This window comes from Polistes canadensis, unplaced genomic scaffold (genome assembly GCF_001313835.1).
Source record: "Polistes canadensis isolate GaletaPanama2010 unplaced genomic scaffold, ASM131383v1 scaffold_60, whole genome shotgun sequence".
NCBI classification, from domain to species: Eukaryota; Metazoa; Arthropoda; class Insecta; order Hymenoptera; family Vespidae; genus Polistes; species Polistes canadensis.
In genome coordinates this window covers 144,749-170,254 of record NW_014569607.1, presented here as the reverse complement: position 1 = coordinate 170,254, position 25,506 = coordinate 144,749, and the positions used below count along the sequence as shown (strand labels likewise).

At 36.3% G+C, this 25,506-nt stretch overlaps 1 protein-coding gene across 1 annotated transcript in view; it reads right to left on the bottom strand.

Moving 5' to 3' along the window:
• Positions 1-25,506, bottom strand: part of LOC106785963 — a 137,334-nt gene that overhangs the window by 30,783 nt on the left and 81,045 nt on the right. The window contains exons 6-7 of the mRNA XM_014746849.1: positions 15,795-15,907; positions 9,952-10,117 (exon numbers count right to left, since the gene is read on the bottom strand). Coding sequence (XP_014602335.1) covers positions 9,952-10,117; positions 15,795-15,907 — 279 coding nt within the window. The remainder of the gene's footprint in view (positions 1-9,951; positions 10,118-15,794; positions 15,908-25,506) is intronic.

Here is a 25,506-nt window from a genome sequence, read left to right as displayed (position 1 = left end):
CCCCTTTGACTAAAAAAGAAAGGGGGATCGTTCTTTTTATCTCTTTCATTCTATCCCCCTTTTCTCCCTCGTTGACTCTTATTAAGGCCACGCTCAATTTTCAGATTATTTTCGAAGCATTCTTTCTCAATCCTTATACATTTTTTTTTACCTTTATATTAAATTACGTCCGCAAGGCAGCATTTTCAATTAATTTTGTTGCCTACAAGCCAGGCCAGCCATTCATGGTTACCAAAGAGATGGATTCTACTTTTTTTTTTTTTTTTTTTAATACGATCTTTTAGAACGGATAGAAGGGATGATTACACAGACCACGAAAAAATAATGGAGGAGAAGGAATATAAAGAAGAAGAGAAACAAAAACTTATACTAAACGAATACTTTTCTCTCTGGAATCTTTCCACATGGTTCGAGAATATTGCATTTTCAAATAGTAATAACGTATAATTATTTTTCCTGTTCGCTTAACCGCCACGATTATCGTCCGGATAAAAAAAAAATTAAAAGCACTTATAATATAAATTACTCGTTTTATATACTTTTAAGTATATATATATATGTCCTTTTCGCAATTCATTATTGTCCATTAGTTTTCAACGTTTTTATGTTCTTTGAATATTCATTTCCTTTTCCTCTTTTTCTCTCTCTCTCTCTCTTTCTCTCTTATGTTATTTCTCGCAAATAATACGGCCATAAAGAAAACGATCAAATTTTTTTCATGTAAAATCGTTCTATTTAAAAACCTTCCAACTCGATGGATTAATCCTTAATGATACTAACACACTTTAGTTAAATTATACCTTAAGATCTTATCATCTTAGCTATTCCAAGACGAAGATAACGAAATTTCTACGAATAGGAAAAATGTATCCTATTAATTCTTACCCGTGGATTTACTCTTAATCCGTCTATCAATTTTCTTAGACGTAACACACTTTATCCTTATTTTCTTCCTTCTTTTTTTTCCTTATATATATATACATATATACACGGTGTATTTAATGTATCGGAGAGGAGGGGGAAAAAAAAAATCAAAAGCTACAGTAAAGGAAACAAGTCACGACATTTTATCCTTTTCTCACAATCAGATCAGGGACCAGAGGATATAAATCAATACGTCTGATAGTTTAACGGAAGGATGGGCTAAGGTTTGGAAGGATTCGTCGAAGGACATTCTCTTTCTCTCTCTCTCTCTCTCTCTTTCTCTTTCTTAACATTTTTTTTCAAACTACCATCGAAATCGCTGTCAGACCCTCAGGAGAGGATCGCATTAGCCAAATTGTCGTGGTAGGTGTGCTGGTAAGGAGAAGAACCTAAGGAAAGAATAGAAAAGGATAAGGATGAAAAAGGAAGAAAATAATAGCTCGAAGGAAGAGAAGAGCATTTACATTGCTTTGACCAATCAGCTGTCGCGACGATTTAAATAACTGAACTACCATTCGACTCCTCTCTTGCTACCCCGTTCCTATTGTTATCGATTTCTCACTTCCTCTCTCTCGTCGTAACGACAGAAACATTTTCCGTTCGTTTCTCTCTCTCTCACACTCTCTTTCTCTCTGCTCTTCCAATTCAGCTGAATTCTCCTCGAAATGAAGGAAAATGCAAAGTACCTCGATTATCGGCTGACAGCTTTGACAGATATTTCCATTCCTGCGCGATGTAGTAAAGGGTAGTAAGAAGGAAAAAAATAGATAGATAGATAGATAGATAGATAGATAGAGAGGGTGAGAAAAAAAAAGGAGGAGTAGAGTACCTTTAGAAAAGTTAGAGAAAAGTCGAAGATAATTGAATCAAACGATTGACCCTACACCTTTTTCTCTCTATTTGTTCGAAAAAAATTTCTCGTTTAGTTGATAATGGCGGGCAATAAAGAGATGGTAACCGCGATAAACGATTTAAAAGGAAAGATTATTACTGGCCCGAATGCGACATTTCGCGAATCTTTAGGATTTCAATGGAAAGATAAAAGTTCGCGTAATGACGAATTCTTTTCGAGTTTAAAGGTAAAAATGATGATTTTCTTTTTCCTGAACAAAAATAGAGAAGATATAAACCCTTGGATAAATAGGTTGGATAATGCCGTTCCCTATTATGCCGTTCGCTAGGCTACTATACGTCGAACGCTCGACGTGATATTATCGGAGGCACGATTTTAGTCTGCCTACCGTGAAAGTGTCGCTTCACTGCATATCATTGTCCCTCCTCGATTCACTCGTATGCATTCTGTGTGCGTGTTACCGTCTCGCCTCGTTACACATACCACGCAACTATCCGATTTCTCCGCTATTATTTTGCTGAACTACCGAGGAATTACAGCGAATTCGAATGTACCTATTTGAATTTCTTTAATCGTCAAAATGAATCATCATTTTATCGTAAATAAGATATCTATCTAATTATCATGCGATTTTATTTCATTTTTCTTTTATTTACGATAGACATTTTAAGTATATACGTGCTTTTTCATACGATATCAAGAATTCTCATGTAAATTAAATTATTGCGCGAATTTTGTGAAAAAAGTAAATTATTCGTAATACACAAATCTTTAATAATAAACGCAGTTGTTAATAGTAATAGTGGACTAACTATAATAGAGTTTTTAAGTATTCCCGTGTTCCATAAAGGTGACACGATGTTGAAGTTTCACGATGGTTTCTGCATAATATTGTAACGAGACTCCGAGTTCAGGACAGACCGCAGCAAAGCTGCCTGCAGGGGAAGCTACACCTAGTTAGTCCAAAAGCCATATTGCCTGGGTACTGTGATCATAGGATGCAAGCGGTAGACGTCGTATAATTGTCCTGGATACGACATTCTATTACTATGTACATATTACGCGCGTAAAAAATGAAAAAATAGAGAAAAATGGAGAAAGGAAAACACAAACAGCGAGAGAGAACAAAAATAACAAAAAAGGACTGATCGTGTGATGTTTATTGTCGATTATTATTTTATGAAATTCGTAACTATTTCGTGAAACTCATAAAACGAACGAATGAACGGACGAACGAATGAACGAACGAACGAACGAATGATTTATATATTTTCGCAATAAAAACATTCAGAAAAATTTGAATCGTACGGTACCGGTGTGATACCAGAGGACGTTATTTTATCGAATCGATGGTAATTATAAAAATGGAATAAAATTCAAAAACATTGAGAATAAAATGGCTATAAGTTTACGTGGGAATGAGATAGTCATAGGATGAACGAACGTTTAAAAGGGGATAAATTGGCTTGGATTTCGTTGATTAGTGAAAATAAAAAGCTTTTGGATACACCACGTTTTTGAATTTCTAGATATAAAAGAGAAAAATAGAAAGAAGATAGGAGAGAGAAAGAGGGAGAGATAAAATCGAAAAAAGAAAGTATGGTATTATAAAGTATTCAGTTTGCCAATTAAAACTGGGCGTGGTTTAGTTTGCTAGACCGTCGAAGGGTCAAAGAGTCGAGGGATAAAATGTTCTTTGGCTCGAGGACAAAAAACTCGACCATAAACGACTCGAAAAAATGAAATTATTCGCAGAAACGAGATTGGTCGGCTAATGAATAAAGTATGTCCGAACGTAGGGATGATTACGTGTGGTTTTCTTGTTCTCATGATAAAGACTTGTATGCGATTAGGCACGTAAATTATAGATTTGTATGCGTACGCGCTAATGCATTATACAATTTTACACAAATACAACATCCGTTACGATATAAAAGCCGTAAGTGCTGTCTCTTATCGTAGAAGCAGCATAAGTATATACATTCATACATAGATACATGCATAAATGTATATTTAGGTATTTCTGTATAAGTATCTTTGTACGTCACTAAACCGTAGCAACGGTAGCGAAGAAGCGACGAAATGAAAGAAAACCTTGTGGAGCATAAAAGCCCCTCATAATATTGTGCATCTCCGTGAAATAATCTTGTCTCCTTCCTTTTTTAATGATAGTTTACGAGTTATGATACGTTTCGTTATCATTTATGATGTTTTATGGAAGTGAAATAATGAAAGAAGAGAGAGAGAGAGAGAGAGAGCACGAAGGACGACCAATTCTTTGTATAATCACATATTTGAAACTTTTTCATTTATAAATTCGATAAATTTTAATTGACAAAGTGAAATTGATATTATACGAATAGTAAACGACGATTACGACCTAATTGTTTATTTTTATTTTTGATTTCGTTTTAATCAAATCGTATATATCGATTCAATAAAACATCAACGTGCTGGAATTCTAGCGGGTAGTTAAAATAATAAGTCGAACGAGTACGAAACCGTTATTCCGTTTGTTTTTGCTATTAGTTAATTATTGCGTTCTTATGCGCCATGGTATGATTTAATTCCGTTAACGTTACTACGATAGAGTGTGAAATTAGAGTCGTGGTACTCGCACCGTAATTCGATTTTCGAGACACTTCATTAATTACCGAAACGCGCTCACCGCGTAATTTAATTGATGCCCGTCGGTTGCCCGCTAGCTGCTAATGAGAATCTATAGTCGATAATACGCGAATCTTCAATTTTTAATGTACAATCGATTAGGCTTTATCCATTGCACAGTCCAAGATAAAATTTCTCTTACTAATTTATCCGAAATTACTCATTTTTTCTTCTACTATTATTTTGATTCTATTTCATTCATACGATCCGTATTATCCGTGTTTTATCTCCAGGTAGATTAGTACGAGCACGTAAATGCACGCACACACACACACACACACGCACGGACGTACATATCTCACATTCTATAGTCAGGTACGTGGAAAGCCGTCTCGAATAAACGGGAATCCGACCTAACTTTATGCGGCTCTTATTAAATTCCAGCAGACGAAAATTGTTAAGGACGACACGTGGTGCAACCATTATTTTGGGCCTGGCCTACATCGTCCACGTAACTCTAAAGATTCGATTTGTAGCAGGGGGAACACGAAGCCGTTATGTCGTATGACAATCTATAAGCCTGTTTGGAAAATGACATGTTTTCGTACCTTGTCAAGGACGATCGAAGAAGAAGTAGATGCTTGGAAAGACGAACACGAAAAAAAAGAAAGAACACGAAGACGTGTGTAAAAGGAATAAGACAAAAAATGCTGCTGCCTCAGAATTCGCCAATGTAGTTGGAATAATTCTGACGTTTGTATGGATGAGAGAACGGAATCGTACGGTACCCCTTCTCTTTTCTTTTTTTTTTTTTCTTCTTCTCTCAGCTTGCATTCACGACGTCGACCTAGAAAAGAACGACGAGAGCAGATCTTCCTTACCAAGTGTCTCCTCTGTTTTTCACTCATCTAGCTGGCATCGAATTGAAATAATAAATTCGAATGAGGTTAAAAGAGGAAATACAACCTAACCCACTACTTCTCAATGTTTTTCTTTTCAATTGCTCCAATATTCGAGTGGATTTATTTTCCTTTTTTTATTTTATCATCGCACATTCATCTTCGATATTTCTGATGCATTATTGGTAACCCTGACTTTGCTGATATGATCTTGAATTTGTTTTACTATTTAAATACAATAGAAAAGTATTCATAACTACTATTAAATATCGCGACAAATATTGAATAACGTTAACGAGTTTCGATCGAAAATTTCCAAATGTTCCTTTTTTATTTACACTGAATTTTTAGACAATTACGATAAAAAATTCTTCGCAAATGTAGTTATGCCATTTTTCTTATTTTTGTCCTCTCTTCATAGAAATTAACATTAACAGCGATAAGAATTCGATCGTAATGAATTATCACGGCTCGTTTGGCTTGAATTCCCGTTGAAAAATTGTCGTCTACGCTAGCTAGTTGAACGAGCTTCGGTGCGAAAAAAGAAACGAGAATATAGTTAAAGTAGAATAAAGGAGAATGGGGGAGAAAGGAAGAGAGATAGGATTGTTTTGTGGTTGAGCTTTTAGAGCTCGCACGTTATTCGAAAAGTTCTTCGTCGCGAGTTGGATGAGACAATGGGGTGGTACGGAACTAGCAATTGGATGTTGAGATAAGCTTCTTTTCACGATGGCGGCTGTGGTCCACATAATTTCAAGCGTTCGTAAAATTCCGAGAAAATGCCCCACGGTGGTCGGGGACTGGGGGGGGGGGATAGTAAGAAACAACAAAGTTCGCGGTCCGTTCGTAATTAAGTTCTTACCAGTACTATTTCCATACTCAAATACACAACAAACTATCCAGACAACAAAGTAAATCGTTAGGAAAGCTATTTCAAATATTTTTTTCCAAATAATCCCTATGCGAAAAAACGGAAATTCTATCGATCCTTTTTTACGATTGTCAATCCACTGTCGGCTTATAAGTATGCGCAAGAGAGAGAGAGAGAGAGAGAGAGAGAGGGAAAGAAAAAAAAAGGTAGGAAAGAGAGAAAACAGTAAAAACCGAATAGTATTCGTAGTTGCTCTCTCTTTCCGTCTCTTTCTCTCTCTTTCTCTCTCTCTCTGATACCGACAAAGCTGTAGTTTTATCTCGATTTGTAGAATTCGTAGAATTCAAACCGTCGGTGTTTGCAGTTCCCGTATTTTTATCCGACAAGAAATATTTGATAGTATACTAACGATTTGTTCTTGCGAACAAAAAAAAAGAGAGGGGTCTAAAGAGAACGAGTAAACTTTTGAAATTGTTGTTACCGCGAAATAAGAGAAGCAGCTTGCATGTATACCGAGAGATTAAAGTAAAACGAACAACGTAAACGTAAAGATAAATGTTTCAAATAATTTCTATTTGATTATTCGAATTTTATTCTCGAGGAAAAATGTTAGAACAAATAAAAGAGTATAAAGAGAAGGGTAATAGAAAAGGAGTTAGAAGGAAATAGACTTGTCGTTCGCGACCACACCCTCCCGAGGGAAAAAAACCCCGTTTGCCGAAATGTTTGCCAAATTACGTTTTGCATCGACGTGGATTATCTTACGGAGTTGAAAGTTTAAAGTCGCGTTAGCCTATTATCGTCGCTCGTTTTCATTGTCATTCTATGGGAAAAGAGCTACGTTATGTGTTCCAAGATCGTCGAGATAGAACCCTTCAAATAAAAATAAAAGATCTTCGTGTCGTGCACGAGGGGGAATGAGAAAGAGATAGTACGGTGATTTCTTAAAGAAGTTCAAGTAGTAGTATCAGGTTGGTAATCGTAATATCTAGTTCATGTTTAAAATAGCTTTTGAGTGGTAGTACGCTTTCCTTTAAGATTTTTTTCACTATAGCAACGTAAAGCAACGAAGTAACGTGAATGGACGTTTTCTCTTCTATTTCTTCCCATTTCTTCTTTTTTTTTCTTCTCGTTTTCCTCTTTCTTTCCCCTTATACTTCTCCTTTTCCATTGTAACGTTTCTTCGACGATTCATTTTCTATCATCTTTGTGGTAAATTCAATCCTTGCAAGAGGACGGGAACAATTCTGTTATATACAACACCAGTATATAACCAATATCTTGTAGTTCTTTCTCGTTAGTATAATAGTCGAGCAAAGAACATTTGTCTTTAATTTGGTCATCATAAATCCGTTATCTACTATTCTTTTTGAAAGAAAAACCTTATAAAGGGGATTGGGACAATGGGCTGCATTCGCGATGCACCAATTACACGAGATTACGAAGAATAGGTTGGAAGTTTGGTCATGGACAAATGAATAGTGAGAATGAAGGAGAGTCGGTTTGAGATTAAAAGGAAGGAATTAAAAAGGAAAAGAGAATAGCTGAAATAGAATAGATAATAGACGAACGAAACAAACGGGTGAATGACCGATCTTGCTTGAATAAATAAATACCGTTATGGTTTCTGTTAACTGCTCAAGGATCGATATTTAGAAGGTATCGCGAAAAGAAATTGATGATAGATAGAAAGCGTTGGAAAACGTGTAATCCCTTCTGAACGATTTTCATCTAAAATGCCACCAATTTTGGAGAAATACCGAGTGGAGTTGACTATTTGAAAACTTTTTTCGAGGGAATACATTTATCTTACGAGTGTGTAAATACACACACATACTATATATATAATACTTTCATTTATATATCATTTCTTTAAATACAATCATTTTTCTATCTTATAAATTTGGATCGATGAAAAATCGAATCCTCTTAACTATTTCGAACCGCTAAGAATATTGGCTCGTTTGTGAATACTACAAATAAGTAGAAAGTATTTTATGAACCTATTGCATTTTCATACTTTCAATAATTTTATCAATCCGCTTTGGTAATTGGTTCCTGAATAATTGGTTATATGCAAAGCTTTGCCTGGAAAATTACTTTCGACTTATTCCTTACGAAATCTCGTCTACTGTAAGCATTACTGTAGACTATTATTATATATTAAACGATTTTTAACTGAACCGTTGGGAAAAGAGCAAAAATCTTCGAAACCATGATTTGTTACATATCAAAATTCACATCACATCTCTTATGGCAACTTTAACTGTACTAATGGAATATCTCAAATTGTAAATTATGTTAATCGGCATATAGATTCATTTAATCAGACTTTATCATCTGTCAAACATTGTCTAAATTCTAGAAAATTCTCCGGCAGAAACGAAGTTGAAATTTGCATCGGTGTTGTAATCTTCGTTGTAAGAGTTTTATCAAAACATATATGTATATATATATATATTTTGTGCGCGTTATTTTAAAATAAATTTAAAATAGAGATAAAATTATATCCTTTTTACGAATAAAAAGTTAACTCAAGTGGCGCATCGAGTTCCTTTGGTTGCAGTTCCAAATTATGCAATGTTATAAAAAGATATTTACTTGGTAGCATAATAAACGTAATGCAAGAGACAGAGATAAGCAAAAGGGTGTTCGTTAGTTAACTTTAATATACGATTAAATAAAATGTGGTTAGGTCGAAAGTGTTAGTTAGGTTTTCCACCTCTTTTCTAGCTTGGGATAATCTTTCTTCGTACGTAATAACCTATACGTATTTAGATAACTCTGTTTATATGCACGTGAGAAAACACAGAACAAATTTCTAGATAGATAGGACACAAATGTGTTTGTGACACTTTCAAAATAAACGGTCCATATGTCGGAACACACAAGTGTTGTATAATATAATTATTATAATTAATAAAATATTTCTCATGGCAAGTGTTCATATACTGGGTGTTCTCAATCGAGGGATAGGACAGAAGGGCCTGTTCGAAATGTCTCACCCGAAAGAAAGAAAGCTCGTCGTTAAAGAACCGAGCAGTACTCTTTGTTTAGCTCCAGGGAAGTTTGAATTGGTCGCATAACAGCCTACAGCAACCGGTAGCGGTTGGGTTTTAAGAGAACGAGTGCTGGAACGTGGTTGAACAAGTACACGGAGAATAACCGAGAGAAAGCCGTGAAAACGCGCGTATATCACAGACAAGGACACGCTTTGCACTCCTTTTCATCCTCCTCTTCATCCTCCTCTTCATCCTCCTCTTCATACTCCTGTTCGTGTTCCTTCTAGCTTTCTCCTTACCTCTTCTCTCCACTTTGTAATTTACCGTGGAATTTCACCTTTGGAATAAGCTCTTTCTCTCTCTCTCTCTCTCTCTCTCTCTCTCTCTCTCTCTCTCTCTCTCTCTCTCTCTCTCTCTCTTTAGACGGTTCCAATTTCGTCTTTAATCTATTATATTTATTTCCTTCTCTATTCCACCATTCGCGAAATATTACTGTAAATATATGTTCTTACGATTGACAAATAACTCAAGGAACATATGTACTTTAATCTTGACCTGGTTTATTACGGGTCGTAGCCGTTTCGTAGAATAATTTTATTTTTGCACATTTCTCGAAATAAAGAGTTGGAAATAATTACTGAAAAAAATATTTATCTTTGATGTTGACGAAAGTGTATAGTTATATGTGTATGCATATATGTATGGACGTATTTAGATTTATACAGAACGACACTTTTGATGCGCAGAAAAGCGAATATAGAAGACTCGCGCTTGGAAAAACGCATTTCCACTTACTTGTGCGGAAGTAGTACCGCGGTAAAGTTGATGGCGATAGAAACTCGTGGACCGGAAGTTATGAGATACCGACAGCGGATGTTTGGCGGATATAGGCCAGGATATCCGGGACTAGCTAGGACGCATCCGTCCTGGCAATCAGCGCTCTCGTAAATCCAGTCGCATTCTGAAAAATATGTAATATAATATCAACAATTATTTGTTATATATTTCATAATTATAACAATCCTATATATTCCGGTCATATACTACGCGTAGATCCGATACGCGAGTAAAAGGTCACGTTTTTGGTCTCGTATAAATTATAGATATTCATAAAACGCGCTCGCGAAAAGAAAAGCCTATGTGACAATATCGTTTTCCTCGATTCATTTTATCTTTTTTTCCTTTTTTTTTCTTCTTTTTTTTTTTTCTTTTAATTCATCGACGAGAGATACATGACTACTGGCAGCCAATTAGAACGCACTAACGAGGTACTTCGTATCAATCTCGAGAAACCTTTCATTAATATATATTCGAAGTCTGGCACGAAACGACCTGAACTATTCGATGTAAATTTTCTGGGATGCCAATATCAGTTCGCAATTTAAAGCAGGAATCCCGATAGAAAGTCCACGCGAAAATTATGGAAAGTTATGAGTAAGACTTCCGTCGAGTCGCGAACTTCCTTGCCCATCGATATGGCGTTCCATTCCTCTCCTTTCCCCGTTCTTTATCTTATACTTTTTTTCTTTTCTTTTCTTTCCTTTTCTTTTCTTTTCTTTTCACTTCTCATCTCCGTTTTTCCTTCCTTCTCACTCGTATCTCCGATGATTGGGGAAAAAGTAAATAATATTGAACAATCGAAAAACGTGAATCAACTTCTAACGGTTAGACGAACACGAGGCGCATTGGCAATGGACTTCTTTGTCTACGTTTATCGACGTGGAAAATGTTCCTACTCTAATTTTCATTCTTTCACTCTTTCTCTCTCTCTCTCTCTCACACTCTCTCTATCTTTCTCTCCCTTCTCTTAATCGCATTAACTCGCGATGAAATATTTGCAGAATTTGCTTTAATGCTTTATTCGAGTAGGAAAATTCTTTTATAGTATTATTATTATTACTATATATATATATATATATATATATATAACTATTACGTCGAGCGATAATTTTCGTAACATTAATTAAGAAAGAATCATTCGTTTGTTGTACAAAGAATTTAAACAATTTTCTATCGACTGGTGAATACGAAAATGAAGAAACTGGATTTTCGTAAGAAAATAATAAAAAAGGAAAAGGGAGTGTTAATGCGATCGCGAACGTAAAAGCGGGATCGTGTTCTTCATTTGGAAACAAACGTAAGGAGGCAAGATGTGGCCTATTCGAGAGTTTTCATACGTCGTATTTTCCCTGGAATTTTTCTTGTTTCCGCCGTTTTTTATTCCTGTTCGTTCTTTCGTGAAAAATAAAGGGGGTCTTATCCGAACGAACCCTTCATTTCGCTCCGTAAAGTCTGAAAAATCGTTCGAGAATTCGTCCGAGACGAGACGAGACGAAACCAGACCAGACCAGACCAGACCAGACCAGACCAGACCAGACCAGACCAGACGAACAAATGTAAGATTTCGTAATCTTGAAAAATCTGCAGTTCGAAATATGCGCGCAATTAAAGAATCGACTTTTTTTCTTATAGCCTTCATCTTATCGTAAAGATAGTAATCGAAATGGTAGTAGCGTTCATCTTGGACCATAATCGAAAAAGAAAGAGGATGGAAAAAGTTGGCAGACGATGAAGAAAAAGGAGGGGTGGGGTGGGGAGTCTCCTCGATATTCTTTCGTAATTCTTTTGTCGAAAAAGCTGCCAGAAGGTTGGAAATCATGACGAGGTAAGATTTGGGATGGTAGTTCGACGACTAGCGTGTCAGGGTTGCGTCAGGGATGCGACGAATCTTTCGAGGTGAGAAGAAAGCCGAGCGTTTATGCGAGACTCGTCGAAGCGTATCGACGGATGCCAGGTGGAGTCGTATTTTTGTTGAATTCGCGAATAGGAAAGGAAAGAAGTGGCTTGCATCCGATGCCTCCTCCGAGTTGATTCTTTGAGAGAAAATATAGTAGATATTTACACACACACATATATATATATATATATATATACATGTGTACGTGTGGATATGGATGCGCGAATATGTAGATATCTATGCGCTCTTTTTCAAGAGGAAAAAGATTCGAAGAGGATCTTATACGGTGGAGGACGCAGAAGACACGATGATGGAATAACCCACCTAAGTTGTGCGCCGCAATGCGTACAATTTTTCTCCACGAATCCTCCTCATCCTCTTTCCCCTATTCCTTTCGCGAGCTTTAGAACGAATTTTTCTTATATAATGTGCATCCTTATATCCCTCGTCGCGTCTTTATTCGTGCACGTGCATCCGTACATTAGCTGCACGCAAATATCTATCCTTTTCTCCTTGGTTACGTAACGAACACTCGCGGATCGATATAGAAGAATACGAATAAATATAATTTCCTATTCTCTCGATGATAATGTCTCTTAGGATTTCGTAATAGCGATGTACGATAAATTGGCGATTTTATAGATCAAAAAATTGCGAAAATCTTAGTACAGCACTGGATAACACGATGGTTGCTTAACATATTTCTAAACAAAATTACCTTAACATTAGATTTACCAGACCAGTCAAAATGACGACTGGCTCTTGCAATTTCAATTTCAAATTCCTACTGCATGTAACATTTTTTTTCTGTAATGATATCATGACTTTTGTAGCTATAACTAAAGAATCAGTTTTATGAAGAACTTTATATTATCTTATATATATATATTCGTAAGAAATATATATTTTTGGCTATTGCTAGTTTTACTTCGCTAAGCACTTTTCTTTAAAGACCGGTAAAAATAGGTATATCAAAACAGCTGATAAATCTAGTGTTAAAATAATGAACTTTGGGTCTCATATAACACGGTTTCTATTACATTTTTCTTTTTTAGGAGTTTCATACTCTTGCATTTCTCGTCTTCTTTATTTTTCCTTCGGTTTCGTCGATTCCTTTTTTTCCGAAGCGCCGAATGGGCTAATCAAAGTGGCAGAGGATCAAAGTCGAGACGGCAAGATGATCTTTAACCATTCCGCGATTCTTTACATAGACAAATAGAAAGAGAAACGTACCCGGACGGGGAGGGAGAGGGGAAGGGCGGGGGTTGTTACGTGCATGTTAGATAGAAAAATCACGACGACGATGGATAAAGTGGCAGATCGTGCTGTCCGTATAAAGGTGCGATTGATCTGTTTGTCAGTCGAACGATGTCCCAGTTCGTACTTTCTTTTTTCCTTATTTTTTTCTCTGTGCTCTTTTTTTTCATCCTCCCCCTCTCTCTTTTCCTTTCAACCTTTCTCATTCTTATTCCCAACCGAACGACTTTCCACATTCACGCTTCTTTCGCCGCAAGCCCAAATAAAAGTAGAAACGAATCGCGTTCCGTGCCAAAAAACAGTTCTCGCATCCGATGTGATTTAAGTGGCAATCGCCTTCCTTTCCCTCCTCCTTCTCCTCCTCCTCCACCTCTTACTCTTCCTTTTTTCTTATCTCGAGAAAAAAAAAAGGAAAAAAAGTCAAACGAATACGTTCCGCGCATATGAAGGACTCAACTTCTTCGATTTCGATCGAAAATCGTTGTCTTCTCGTTAGACGAAATAAAACTCCGAAAAGACTTTCGAGTGATGGCTTTCAACGTGTCACGTTGAAAGATCTATCTATCTATCCTTCTTCTTTTTTCCTTTCTTTCTTTCTTTCTTTCTTTCTATCTTTCTTTTCTTTTTCGAACGATTTTAAGCGTAAAAGCAACGACGGTTCCTCATCCTCAGTCATTTCTCTTGGCTGCACACTTTTCAAACGTTCGTTACGACGATTGTCTTCTTTCTTCCTTGACCTTAACTTAAGAAAAAAAAAGAAAAAAGAAAAAGAGAAAAAATTGTTCGTATCGGGAAGAAACGCATCGTTAACCGATACGATTTGCGGGGACGAAAGCGACGCTATTCGAACGTAAAAAAGCAAAATATTCGTGCAAGCAGAGTAGTCAAACGAGCACCCAGAGAGTATTGTTTTTCTCGCTTATCCTTTTTTTTCTTCGTTAGTTACGTAGTAGCGTCGAACGAATCGAAATTAACTACCACCCAGTTGCATAACGTACCTGCTGCATTCTTTTGCTAGAACGACAATCCAATTGTTACAATTTAAAACTCTTAATATTGAATTTCTCGCGTGAAAAGGAAAATAAGAAAGGATAGAACCCGAATTTCGGTTTAATCGTTGTTGCGAAAAATAAATGTGACATCGATTAACGATAGCGATATTGGATATTTTTCGGATTTCTGGTTAAATTCTAGTAAATTCTGGTAAATTCAGGTAAATTCTCGTTAAAGGTATTACGGTTTTGGCTCGGCGTTGTTGCGCAACACCCTACTTCCACCAAAAGATAGAATCCCGCGGGCGCGAGAAATCGTGATACCTTTTGGAAAATGGCTATCGCGCCAACTTCCTGCGGGATCGGCGGTTGGGGTTTACGTCGTTAACACTTTAGGTCAGAGCAGCTAAATGGCTTCGACCGAAACTGTACTGCGCTTTCTCCTTCGTTCCAACCCTTATTCGGTTAAGCCCTAACTGTCCTCCTCTTAAGCTCGCATAATTTTCATTCTAAGTACGGGAGAAATTGCATTTCTGCTCTGCTTGCGCTACGAAATTCTTACTTCCTCTTTCTCCTTTTATCTTTACCTCTCTGTCTGTCTGTCTGTCTGTCTGTCTGTTTGCTGTGCGGTTCGTCCTCTCTTTATTTCCTCTTCTTCTGCTTTTTTTTTTTTTATTCTTCCGTTTCTGTTCCCTTTTTTCAGCACTCTTCCTCCTAACGTATTCCACGTTTTCCTACGTGTTCCTCAAAGATTTAACATCCAAAGTAAACGTAAAACAAAGTAAAACTTTTCAAAAGATCTTACTCTTGTGTATTTTTTCAAAAGCTTGTTTTTAAAGGAAAGGGGGCGGGCTGCTTTTTGCGCACTGACTTTTCTTAACTTTGTCTTTAAGTTTTTTTTCGCGACTTATGTAACAACGTAAAGATGATTCGATGTAAGACGATCTAAGAAGATGGCTTTTACGTTGGAGATAATGAAGGAAGGAAAATTTAGAATACAGGTATACTCGGTAAATTAGTAAAGTTTACTTAACGTTGCTCGAATAACGAAATTTTAGGAATAAATGGATAATTAAAGGTAAGTCGTTACCAAGAAAATATTCTTGATGAGCATCAAAGTGGATAATATTTGCTGGCAAGTAATTCTAACTTGCTAGCAAAACCGATAGCTGACTAGATCAATGTTTGATTTACTAGAACGCTAGGTCAGAATCGCTTCTGTTTGGTTGTCAGTCGAGTATGGAGTTTGCGTATAGCATAATCCGCTTGTCGAATAGGTCACTGCACCCTGAGTGCTTTATAATTTTACCTGTGTCCACTATGGGATAACGAGGCTAACGAGGAATCCTCCGAAACTCGATCGATTATCAACATTATGTAAAATAAGATATGGTGTATAGCATGGCGGCTTTAGAAAGTCACTCTGAATCGAGAAGATCAAACGGGGTCAAGATTACTAGTATTATTTAAAATAGGGGGGTTTTTAATAAAATATTAATACTGGAAATGAAAATAATTTGAAGAAAAGTAAATATCTACTAATTTTCTCTGTATTCGTGCTTCTACTAATAAATTGAACTCAATTATTCGTTAATTAGGACGCAAATTGTTAAATTGATTAAACGTAGATTTAATTATCGCTTTTATCTTACCTGTGTTATTTACCGGAAGTCCACCTTTGATGGGTAAGCCAACGGACGTACTTGCTTTGGAGGAGAAGCTGAAGTATGCCAAGAATTGGGACCTCGTGGTGTTCTCGTTTATTCTGAAACACGTTTGAGCACACATGTTTTGTCGAAAATCTCTCTTTTTCTCTCTCTCTCGTCGTTTTTATTTGTAGTCATTCGGGAAAGCACACGTAAATAAAAAAAAAAATCACGATAAATATTATGCCGTTGTACGTGTATATAAGCACTGCGTATGTATCCTACGTATGCACATTTCCGAGCGGTGGTCAGGATATTTACGAGAAAATCTCATGTGGTCCACGCGTTCCCAAAGATTTACGAATGTTTAAAGGTGATATACGAGCAGATAGGAACGATTCACCAACGCGATTTATTGCGGCTTATTCTTATTATTTTACATAACCTCGATCTGAAATTTCCGACACAAACTTTTATTACCCTCTGTCTCTTTCTTTCGTTTAGAATATCAGGGGACCAAAAATTCTTCGACAAATATTCGTCAACGTCCGGGTTTGGCTTGAAATATTGGAAAAGTCGATATATCATTCTTCTTCTTCTTCTTCGCGCGCGCCAATCCACGTTGGAATCAATTTTTCGAAAAGACGGTTGCACACCGCCGTTCCTCTCTCTCTCTCTCTCTCTCCCTCCGATGCTTTCGCTAAAATTATTTCTCGAGGAAAACTCGGAAAAGAGTGTTGAATTTTTCTTTCCTAGGAAGATCGAGAAGAAAGATAATATATAAAAGGAAAAGAAAATCAACATGATGCATACCTATGCTTTTTCATAAAGAAAAATAAAACGAGGAAACTTGTATATCATTGTTTCGAGAAATCGTTCCCTGTTCGAGAGAAAAACGAAAGAAAAAGTAGAAAAAAATGATACGGACTGGATGGGTTTCGAAAGATCGGAGGTCTTGATATCGATCGAAAAATCGAAAGAGATCGTTTGTTTTAAGTATTCGTGAGATGTTTTTAAAAAAACAAGCACGTCGAGGGAAGACTTTAGACGAATAGACGAGAATCGATATCGGAAGTTTACGGTCTCTCCTCTCTTCTTGGTATAAAAGTGCGAGGAAGAACTTGATACTTAGCGAAAACTGACCTCCACCTCGACGAACCATCTCTCAGCTCTTTTAATATTGTATGAGGATGCCGTAGTTCTTTCGTCTTTTCAAATAAAACTTCGAATTACTTAGGAGGTTGTAAAAACGCCTCGAACTTTGAATATTTTATGAAACGATCGATTGCTGACAACAAAAACACAAAAAATAAAGTCGATTCATTTTAATTTGTATAAATACGAAAGGAAAATAAATGAATAAAGTTCCGAGTTGATTAACCGCATTTATCAGTGCCTGCTTATTGTGCAAGAGGATCCTAATAGGCTACACGAGTGGTGTTTGAATAATAAATTGTCTCTCTCTCAGCATATCTAAATATCATACAGTTCATTTTAATCGTAAGAACAAATTGTTTCCGTTTAATTATTTTCTAAATTAGGCGTACTTTTCGTTAACGAACAAAAGTCAATAAAGTAGAAAATGGGCAAGATAAAGGAAAAGTAATCTTTCGTGTCGCGTTCCCAACGGACGTGAATTACGAGTGTGAATCAAGCTGTCGTGGTATACTACTCGTGTGAACATGCTATCATGAAGATTGCTTGAAAAGTCAACACTTTTACGATTCAGCCGCGACAAGTTTTATTTTTAGTGGTAGCAGTCAGCGACAAACGCAACAGTAGGACGCGCGAAACGGGATGTTTATGCAATTGAACGATAATTATACTCTTGAGTTGTTTTCACAGTAGTGAATTAAAAATTTTACGGGAACAATTAACGCTTTCTATTAAACAATAAACGTGGAATTAAACTAAAGTGTACACGACGGGACGTAATTCACGTTTGCGGGATTGCGGGGTTACCGTACTCCGTGGAATAAAAGAAGGATGAAAAATATAAACCCCCTAGCGTTTTTCTTTTCACCATGTCCGAGAAAGAAAAGAGTTAAGTGTTCAATAAAAAGATGGTATAGAAAAAAGGGCAAATGTCATTGCCTCGTACAAAATGTTTTTATCATGTTCGTTTCGCGATACAATCGACAAAAATGTTCATTTTTATGCGGAAGTATGCTGACCTCTCGTAAAACTTCAACTTTCTAGATACGTATTTGTCCTACTACTAAAAACTATTCACGCTTCTCTAGATTTTCCTTTCGAAAATTGTATGTATTTTTCTTTTAACTGAAAAACTCGGCACTCTTCTTTCAAAAAGGGAGTTTCCTTTACGCATTTGCGTACCTTAGCCTAGTCAAAGTTTTTTGTTTTTTCTTCGAAGAAAACGTCGAGTTTTGAGTTAATCGAAGAGATACACGTTTTATTCGCAATTTAAAGAGATCTTTAACACATGTTTTCCTTAAGTTTTGTTACCAAAATTACTAGACTTTTTTGCGAACTGAACGAAGAACCCAACTGCGGAATTCGAATAAGGGTTCGCAAGCTCGTTACTGTAACGAAGTTCTTTCCACGATGCGATTCGAATTCCGATCGAGAGCGATCGTAGACTTTTCAGGAATCAACTTTTCACGTGAAATCGTGTTTGTCCATACTTACGACCAACAAAATTTCTCCTTTTTCTCTCCTTTCCTCCTATTTTTCCCTTTCTCTCACGTTCTCCGTTATTTGCAGTAGAAATAAATTTCAATAAAAAAAAAAAACAAGTTGTTATATTTTTCTTCTTCTAACAAACTTTTTAATGAAATTTTCAACAATTTGGTCGTCTGCAGTAATAGTTGGTAGCAGTGAAATAAATTGAAGTTTCGTTTTTTTTTTCTCATTAATTGCCAGTTCGATGATGTTAATGGAAGGAAATAACGGTGAGGTAAAAGATGAGCGTTTGTAAAATACGTCAGTAGTGGTGCACTTACTCTTTTCGTCGACAGAATCGATTCACCATCTCTCTTTCTACTTCTTTAAACAAAATGTGTTCTCTTTCCTTTTGAAATATTTCACCTACTTCGTTCTTATTCTTCTAGCATTTCCCATTATAGCTCGACTTATTCAATGTTGATACACTGATACACGTGGTGGTTTCTTTAACGAAAATTCAAGAAGATCTTTCCTTCCTTTGTTGGTGTTTGAATGAAAATAAATAGAAATGAAAGAGAAGGGAAAAGGGAAAGGGATGGAAAATTCAAAATTGATGCAACAGTTACACTATACCTACTCGTAATCATCGACAAGAAAAAAGTGAAGAGAGTAACAACTGAGTAGTTGCTTTCCATGCAAATTGGAGATTAGGTTAAAAAAAAAAAGGGAAAAGAAAATGACGCCGGTATGGTAACGGGGATTTAAAACGTTATCTCGGACACATTCGAATCTTTTAATTGCGTTATTTGCATTGTAGTTTGGTATAGACATTGGGCGTTGCGTGAACAGATTCAAATTGGAATATCAAAGTAGCGAGAGTTAATGAAATGCAAGAGAGAACAATCTGGAAATAAAGATATAAGGATTAATCGTTAATGATACTTTCATTTAAAAACATAATTACGTGATCGATACTATCTTTTAATAATTTGTCACAAATCTAGATTGAAAATGCAAAATACTACGTATGCAATAGGTTTAATTAATTTTTAATGGAGATCAAAATTAATTAATATGCGTATATATCGACTATTATTAATAATTAATTATAAACGTATATATATATATGAATATTATAACAGGTGCAAATAGAGAAACTTCCTTGATTGATTGGTAATATGTTAAATTTGTAGTTTGGGATTGCTCGCGAAAGAAATAACTTTTCGATCAAATTTGAAGTTAGAAAAGATCAGGAAGGAAAAAGTATATCGATGGAAATTGTTGTAGTAGTAGTAGTAGTAGTAGTAGTAGCGTGGTCCGCATAAAAGGCACGTTTCTTTGGCCGATCATTCTTTTGTCAGTTATTGGTAACTTTTCCTTGGGATTTCGAAACAGACGGTTTTATGAACGACAAGGAAAAGAAAGAGGAATAAGGGAGAAGAGGGAAAAAGTTAAAGATGGAAATAAAGGAACCGACGAGACGTAGCAAAAATTCCTAGAAAACGTGGAAAGCGAGGAAGAGTTTGGTGCGACTGGATAGGCTGAAAAAGAAAGAGAGAGAGAGAGAGAGAAAGAACATTCCATTGAAATGCTTCTTCTTCATCCTCACTTTCAAGTGTCTGTAAATCCATATCTCCTCGCAAAATCTCGCGTATGTGCGCATAACGTGTCTCGCTCGTTGAGGTGGAAGCGACACACGCGATACTGCCAGAGAGGATTTTACATTTCGATCGCATCGAACAAGAGGAAATAAAATTTTTCCCTTTTTCCTATACACATACATATATATATATATATATATATATATATAGGCGGGACACACAGATGCATACTTGGTGCGAATGAGATTCTACGACAATAGTAATATAAAGATACGAATGTGTATTATTAAAAAAAATGTAAATGATAGTAGTTTCATATAGGCAATGATATAAACCTCGTATCGGTATATGGTGTGCGTGCGAAAGGAAAGTATGCGAGATAAAACAATAAGTGTTGTAAATCTTGACCTCTCGTTTATACAAAGATAAATTAAAAATTATTTAAGAATAACGTATGATTAAAATATGTTTTTTAATATCTCAAATAACTTGGACTATTTTCTTACTCGCTTGCTAGCACATATAATATTTCGGCTCGAAGAAATCGATTTTTGCTTCAACGAAAAAGCGCTCATTCTTTGTTGTATTTTTTCGAGCATTTTTCTCGACAAGCGTCTGCGTCCCACGAATTTAAAAGCACGAAAACGATGATATTCGATTTAGAAGAAAATTTTACGCGACGACGATACGTTTTGTTGTTTCCGTATTTTAACGTTTAACGCTGCCGTGAATTTGTTTGTAACGTGTTAGAAAGAATAAATTTACTTGTTTTTTTTTTTTTTTTCGTATATACCATAGGTATCAAAAGGTAAAAAGGTTTGAAGAATAAAGAGATTAATGAAATTTTCGGCCGTTTTAAAATGTCCCACGTCGTTTTCGATGCAAATTTAACCTAGATATATAAATATACACAACAAAGTTAAAGCTTATATTTTGTATTTTACAATATATATATACAGTTACCAAACGCGTTGCAACCAGGGACTGTATTTCGATTGTTAAAATAAGCGAGTATCGATCGTGGTTTGAAAATTTGTTGATTCCCTCGCGTCGAACGATGCGAGTTCGAAATAGAACCGTGATCTCGACACCTACGTATTTCCATTAAAGATCCTGTTTATTGTGGAACAGGAATCGACTGGGTAAGTGGGCCATGCACTACGAAGAAGCGAAAGCAGTTGACAGGGTGTCGATAGCCCTCCAGCCACGAGGAAATAGAAAGGTTCTTGGCAATCGAACTCATAGAATCTCGATAATATCTCCCTTTTAGTGGTTTCAAAGTGGCGCAAAGAGTGAGCGAGAGAGAGGGAGAGAGAGGGAGAGAGAGGGAGAGAGAGGGAGAGAGAGGGCTACGAGTCGAACTCGTTATCATCATAACCAATCCTCATCCAGTTTGTACGCCTGCTGGCATTTCGATTCTTCAAATCGTCATTCGAACGTGCTAGCGAAATCTGGGTCGCGCACGGAAAATATCTTTAAATTTGGTGCTTAAAACGTGATTAATTTCAACCTTACGATGACTTTCGACATCCCGCGAGATGAAAAATCCAAGGGAAAAACGTTTCGAACTTTCTTTGATGTTTCGAGAGTATAATTAAGCCTCAAGTACTGTCGTTCTTTCACATTTACAAAAGCGTTCAGTTGGCCTCCTTTCTATTTTGAGAATTTCTGATCGAGAATTTGAAACAAAAAGAAAAAAAAAGAAAGAAAGAAAAAAGAAAAAAAGACTAAAAAGGTTGTTCGATAAAACGGAGTTATCGGTATATGGGATGAAATGAAAATAGTACCGCGTTTACGAACGGCGAATTCGATTCGTGCTATTTATTCGAAGTGTGTTCGGTGCGTCAGTAGTATATGTACGAATATAGTCAGTCATACGACGATCATCAGAATGGGTTATTGGAATTTCCGATAGCGGGATTCAACAGGAGCGTATAATTATCAAAATTCGTCAATACGCAACACTGTATCGTTTACAGACTCGTGCGCGAGTTATACTCCATGATAGAAACGAGGAGGAGAACAAAGATATAGTATGCGTGTTAGAGAAGGATAGACTGACCTATTTAAGCTTATATCGTGACCAACATATATGTGGTACGTATCTGAATTTGATCTAGCCACAATTATTGTTATGCAGTTGTAGGGTAACGATAAGTGCGCACTGATAATTCAGAAATCTGGCAATGCGTCCCATTACAGAGACATATATATGTATATATACGTGTGTTACTGTGTGACGCGTTATGGCGACAGTTAGATAATGAAAATCGATAAGCGCCTTTTTTTCATTGTTTTATTTTCCCAAACCGAGAGATTCCCGTCGAACGCAATACATCCTCCAGCATTCCTCCTCTTTCCGCGTATCGCATCATCCATTCACCCTCGAGACACCAATACTAGCATGCGTTGCTAGTGGGTAACCGTATTGAACCTTCCGAATGGTCGAATTTCATAATTGAGTTCGTTAATTGTGCAGTCGGTGCATTGTGCTGTGGAAAAATTTTCATCGAGTTTCAAAGAAACTAGCTGTTATTCAGACGAATGTAAATAGACGAAGAACCTAACACGAGAGGGAATCGTTTCAGTCATCCACGATATTGTCTACTTTTTAATTTTCATTCTTTTTCTCTTTTTTTGTTTCTTTTATAGGAAGATTTCGTCGAGACGCCTGTGTTCATTATTGCACCTGGGTCTCGATTGGTTGCGTTCAATTAAACCGTCTCGCGTATTTCTTGTTATCAAAGTTTTTCACCGATCCTGAAGATTTCGTCTTGAAGCCCTTTTATACGTATAAAACATACAGTATATTTCTATTATAATATATAAGTATTGCTTCCATTTGTTTCATCTAACAAGTATGAAAAAATCTGAACGCAAGCATTGAAAAAAAATCATGACAAAAATTTGCACTTCAACCGAAGGAATCGTTAACGACACTTTCCACTAATGATGCTACGTGCTCGTTGACATAAGTGCTTCGGATAAATTCGGTAGTATCGATTTTCTTTCTCTATCCTATTCTTCTGTAATATTTCGAACGACGCGAAACGCGTCACATTTCGAACGTATCTTTCTCCGTGTCCTGTTTTTTATCGATCCTGACTCGTCCACGAGCGTGGATCATTATTCGTTCAGCTTTCAAAGTTTTTTTTTTTCACCTTTCACCAAATAAATCTGTCGAGACTAGTTTGAAACTTCTTCGTGTCGTGAGAACAATCGTCCGGCAAATGTTTTATACCGTGTTTCTAGGGAGATTAGAATTTCTATTCGTTACTATAAAACAAAAAAAAGTATCCTGGAATAATAATAATAATAATAATAATAATAATAATAATGATGCACGTGAAAAAGAAATGCTTTCTTGAACGGACAATATGCGTAGTATATAATATAAACTTATGTACTTGTTTATTTGTCCAACTACACAGGGACAAGCGTCTTTGAACTCGGCTTAAGATTAGCCAGTCAAATTTTGCTGGATTCGAGAGGAATTACCTTTTCGCGGTGCTCGTAAACAGGAACGCTACTCTTACAGAAGAGAGAACGGATTATAATCCCAAAGGAAAGGATTCCCTTTTCCCGGAGCACTTTCAGACGTTCTGACTAAAGTTAAATATCTTTTTTCTCTTCCTTTCCCTTTCTCGCACGTCTGCATATACTCACACACTTACACACACACATCCTCTCTCTCTTTCTTTGTGGACGGTCACAAATCTTCCAGACTCTTGAATCTTTTTCACATCCAAGTAATACAGCCTCGAGAAAAATCTGAAAATCAAAATCTCTCTCTCTTCATATATAACTTTATACGTGGATGGAAATATCTATTTGTCATTGCATCCTTGAGGATTTAATCTTTTTCATTTTATTTCCATCCCTTATCTCTCTCTCTCTCTCTCTCTCTCTCTCTCTCTTTTAAATATACAAACGCATAAACACAGAGATACACATAGAAGAAAAGCTCATCTCTCTATCACCGGGGGAAAAAAGGATATATTAAGTAAAGAAACAAAAATATACTGTAAAAATATAGAGATAAAATGAAGTTGATGAACAGGTTCTATTAAAAGATGGGAGAGGAAAGAAATCCAAGATAGTATAGGCGAAGTTCGAGATTAAAAGTAACGTTAGCGTAAGGAAAATTGTTGATGAAAGACGCACCTGAATTAATAGAAGAAGAAATTCCGCTCACTTCCGTTCGAGAGTTGCCTCGAAGCAACTTTTCAAAGATCTTAAGAGAAATGTATAAATATGCGGGACAAACGCGGTTAGACCAAAGAATAGTACGAAGGTGGATCGTATATTAGGCATTCAAACGATTTGTCGTCATTTCTGCTCTTTTCAACAATTTTACTTCGCATATATGATATACCTTTTTCTCTTGTTTTGAGGGAGAGAGAGAGAGAAAGGAGACGAGATCGAGGAATTTTCAAGTAAAATACAGTTATAGGCTACATTTTGTTCCGTCTGTTTTGTTTCGTTTAAGTAAAGTAAGATAAGATGTTTCGATGGAAGACTACTACGTAGCGAGACTTACATCCAATGCTTTTGTAAGGATCGGTCTATTTTAGAAAGGAAGGAGAAAGATCGCTGGAGGAAACATGGTTTCCACAATGAAAAGACTAGTGTTTACTCTGAAACATTTCGGCAAGCTGTCCTAATCCTTCTTTATTCACGCGACTAATAGAACAATAAAGATAAAAGCTCTTTTCTTTTTTATTTTTTCGCCTAGAATCTATCTGTTTACTCTTTTATTCATGAAATCCATGAAAAGTACATTACCGGATGAATAAATTCCCGTAGGGCGTTAAGATAAAACATCGAGTCTATTAAAAAGAATCCTTTTCGTCGAGTTAGTCTCTGTGATATTAGAAAAAGCTTGGAATAATGTACCCCCCCAATGTAATTTATTTGAAAGAAGTAGTAATAGTAAAGGCAATGTGCAATATTGAAGAGAGAAGAAAAAGCTAAGTTATTTATTTTCTTGTAGAAGATTCTATTCACGCTCACCGAACCGTGCGAAGATGGTTTAAGCGTTTACAAGCTAGTTGGAAGTTGTATGAACCAACGATTACCAGACCAGAACGTTATCCTGAAGCACACACCCGGTATATTCTTGCATCTTCTAGGAACGTAGTACACTAGAGTTACTCTCTTGAGAAATGGAAACGGATTTCCGTGCTTTTCCTTGGTCTTGAGTTACAAGGAAGAACCTTGCTTACTCGTTAATGTAATCTCGACCACAATGGCTGACGATGAAGCCGATTAACAAATGTAACGGGAGTCGTCGAAACCCTCCGAGAATTTCAATGAGTATATTATATGCATTCGATCAATTGTTATATTTCGCTAATAAGTATTTTACAATTTGACAATAAAAGATTAGATCGTTCTCAAACCAAAATTGCAAATATGTCTTTTTGTAATAACTTACCAATCCCTATATACGTGGAAAGAAAAAGCATTAATCTAATTTCAAATGTACAATT